The 1,357-nt window shown below is 45.5% G+C and overlaps 1 protein-coding gene across 1 annotated transcript in view; it reads right to left on the bottom strand.

Moving 5' to 3' along the window:
• Positions 1 to 1,170: 1,170 nt before the first annotated feature.
• The window catches only part of LOC106511407 (nuclear factor 1 A-type), a gene marked incomplete at both ends in the record, with an annotated part of 4,219 nt that continues 4,032 nt past the window's right edge, over positions 1,171 to 1,357 (bottom strand). The window contains 1 exon segment of the mRNA XM_014000168.1: positions 1,171 to 1,298. Within this exon segment, the coding sequence (XP_013855622.1) occupies positions 1,171 to 1,298 (128 nt within the window).

Raw genomic sequence — 1,357 nt, 5'->3', positions numbered from 1 at the left:
CACACACACACACACACACACACACACACAGCTTTATTGCGTACATGTGTGTGTGCATTTTGAATCAGAAACAGGAAGTTACACACAGATACATGTATCTGAAGACACACATGCACGGTGCTGCGCTGCAACATCAACATGTAAACCACAAAGATGATGTCAACGGCATGCTGCAGGTGGGCGGAGTCAGGGTGGGTGGGGGAGTTGGGGGCAGGTGTGATGGTCCAGCACACTGAACCAGACACCACACACATCTACGTCCATCTGTCCATCATCAGGAGGTGAGGAGGAGGAGGAGGAGGAGGAGGAGGCGGTTTCACAAACACGAAGACAGAAAATACAAAGTCGTTTTGTCGGTTTTACCTTGACGGGAGATGAATGAGCTAGCTAGAGAGCCACGCAGCTTATATCCAGCTTCCCACCGCAAGGCGGAGGAAACAAGACAAGGAAAGAAACGAGAAGAAGGAAGAAAAGGCAGCGTGAGAAAAGGAAAGCAGAGTGATGAAGAGGAGGAAGGAGCCTCAACAACCACTGGGTGTCGATTCACTCAATAAAAACATTTTAACGGATTAAATATGAAATAATTCAATACTTCATACAATGCAAATCCAATCATTCTTTAGAATTATTCTGATTAAAAAATGTCATAAAATTTTGGACTAATTAGAACAATTATCACAAAAATATCAACACTGGAAAAGGAAGAATTGTAGAAAAGAAAAGTAGCTAATAATTCATTTGAATCTTGTGATTTATAAATATAAAAGTGATAAAAGGACAATCAGTCTTTAATATTTTCTCGTGTTGAAAATTTTCTCTGCTCTTAAAATAAACATCTGATTCTCTGATTTCAGTGTTTTTACAGAACAAAGGCCCCGCCTCTTTTTAATAGACTCCACCTCTTTACCAGGCAGTAAGCCCCTCCTCTTTATCTGTCACTAAGCTCCACCTCTTCGTCAGGCAGTAGGCTCCACCTCCTGCTGGTGTGAAGTTTGTTCTCATATACACCTGTCTAATTTAAGCTCCTCCCACATCCTGTCACAGTGCTGCTGCTTCAAGTGTCTGGTTCAGTTCAGGTGAGGTGTGTGTGTGAAGAAGGTGGAGGTGGTTGAGGGCGGGATTAGTAGATGGCATGTTGTTAGAGGTGTGGTTGCCATGGAGACGGAGTACCTGGCTCCACATCGTGCCAGCTGCTGGTCTGGCTCCCGCTGCCCGGAGACCGGCCCTGACCCGGGTAGTAGGACTCCTCCCCAGGACTGTCCACATCCTCCTCCATGCACTTTATCCTCTTGGCAGAGCTGCACACACACACACACACACACACACACACACACACACACACACACACACACACACA

This window comes from Austrofundulus limnaeus, unplaced genomic scaffold, assembly GCF_001266775.1.
Source record: "Austrofundulus limnaeus strain Quisiro unplaced genomic scaffold, Austrofundulus_limnaeus-1.0 Scaffold2760, whole genome shotgun sequence".
NCBI lineage: Eukaryota > Metazoa > Chordata > Actinopteri > Cyprinodontiformes > Rivulidae > Austrofundulus > Austrofundulus limnaeus.
This window is presented reverse-complemented; position numbering and strand designations above follow the sequence as displayed.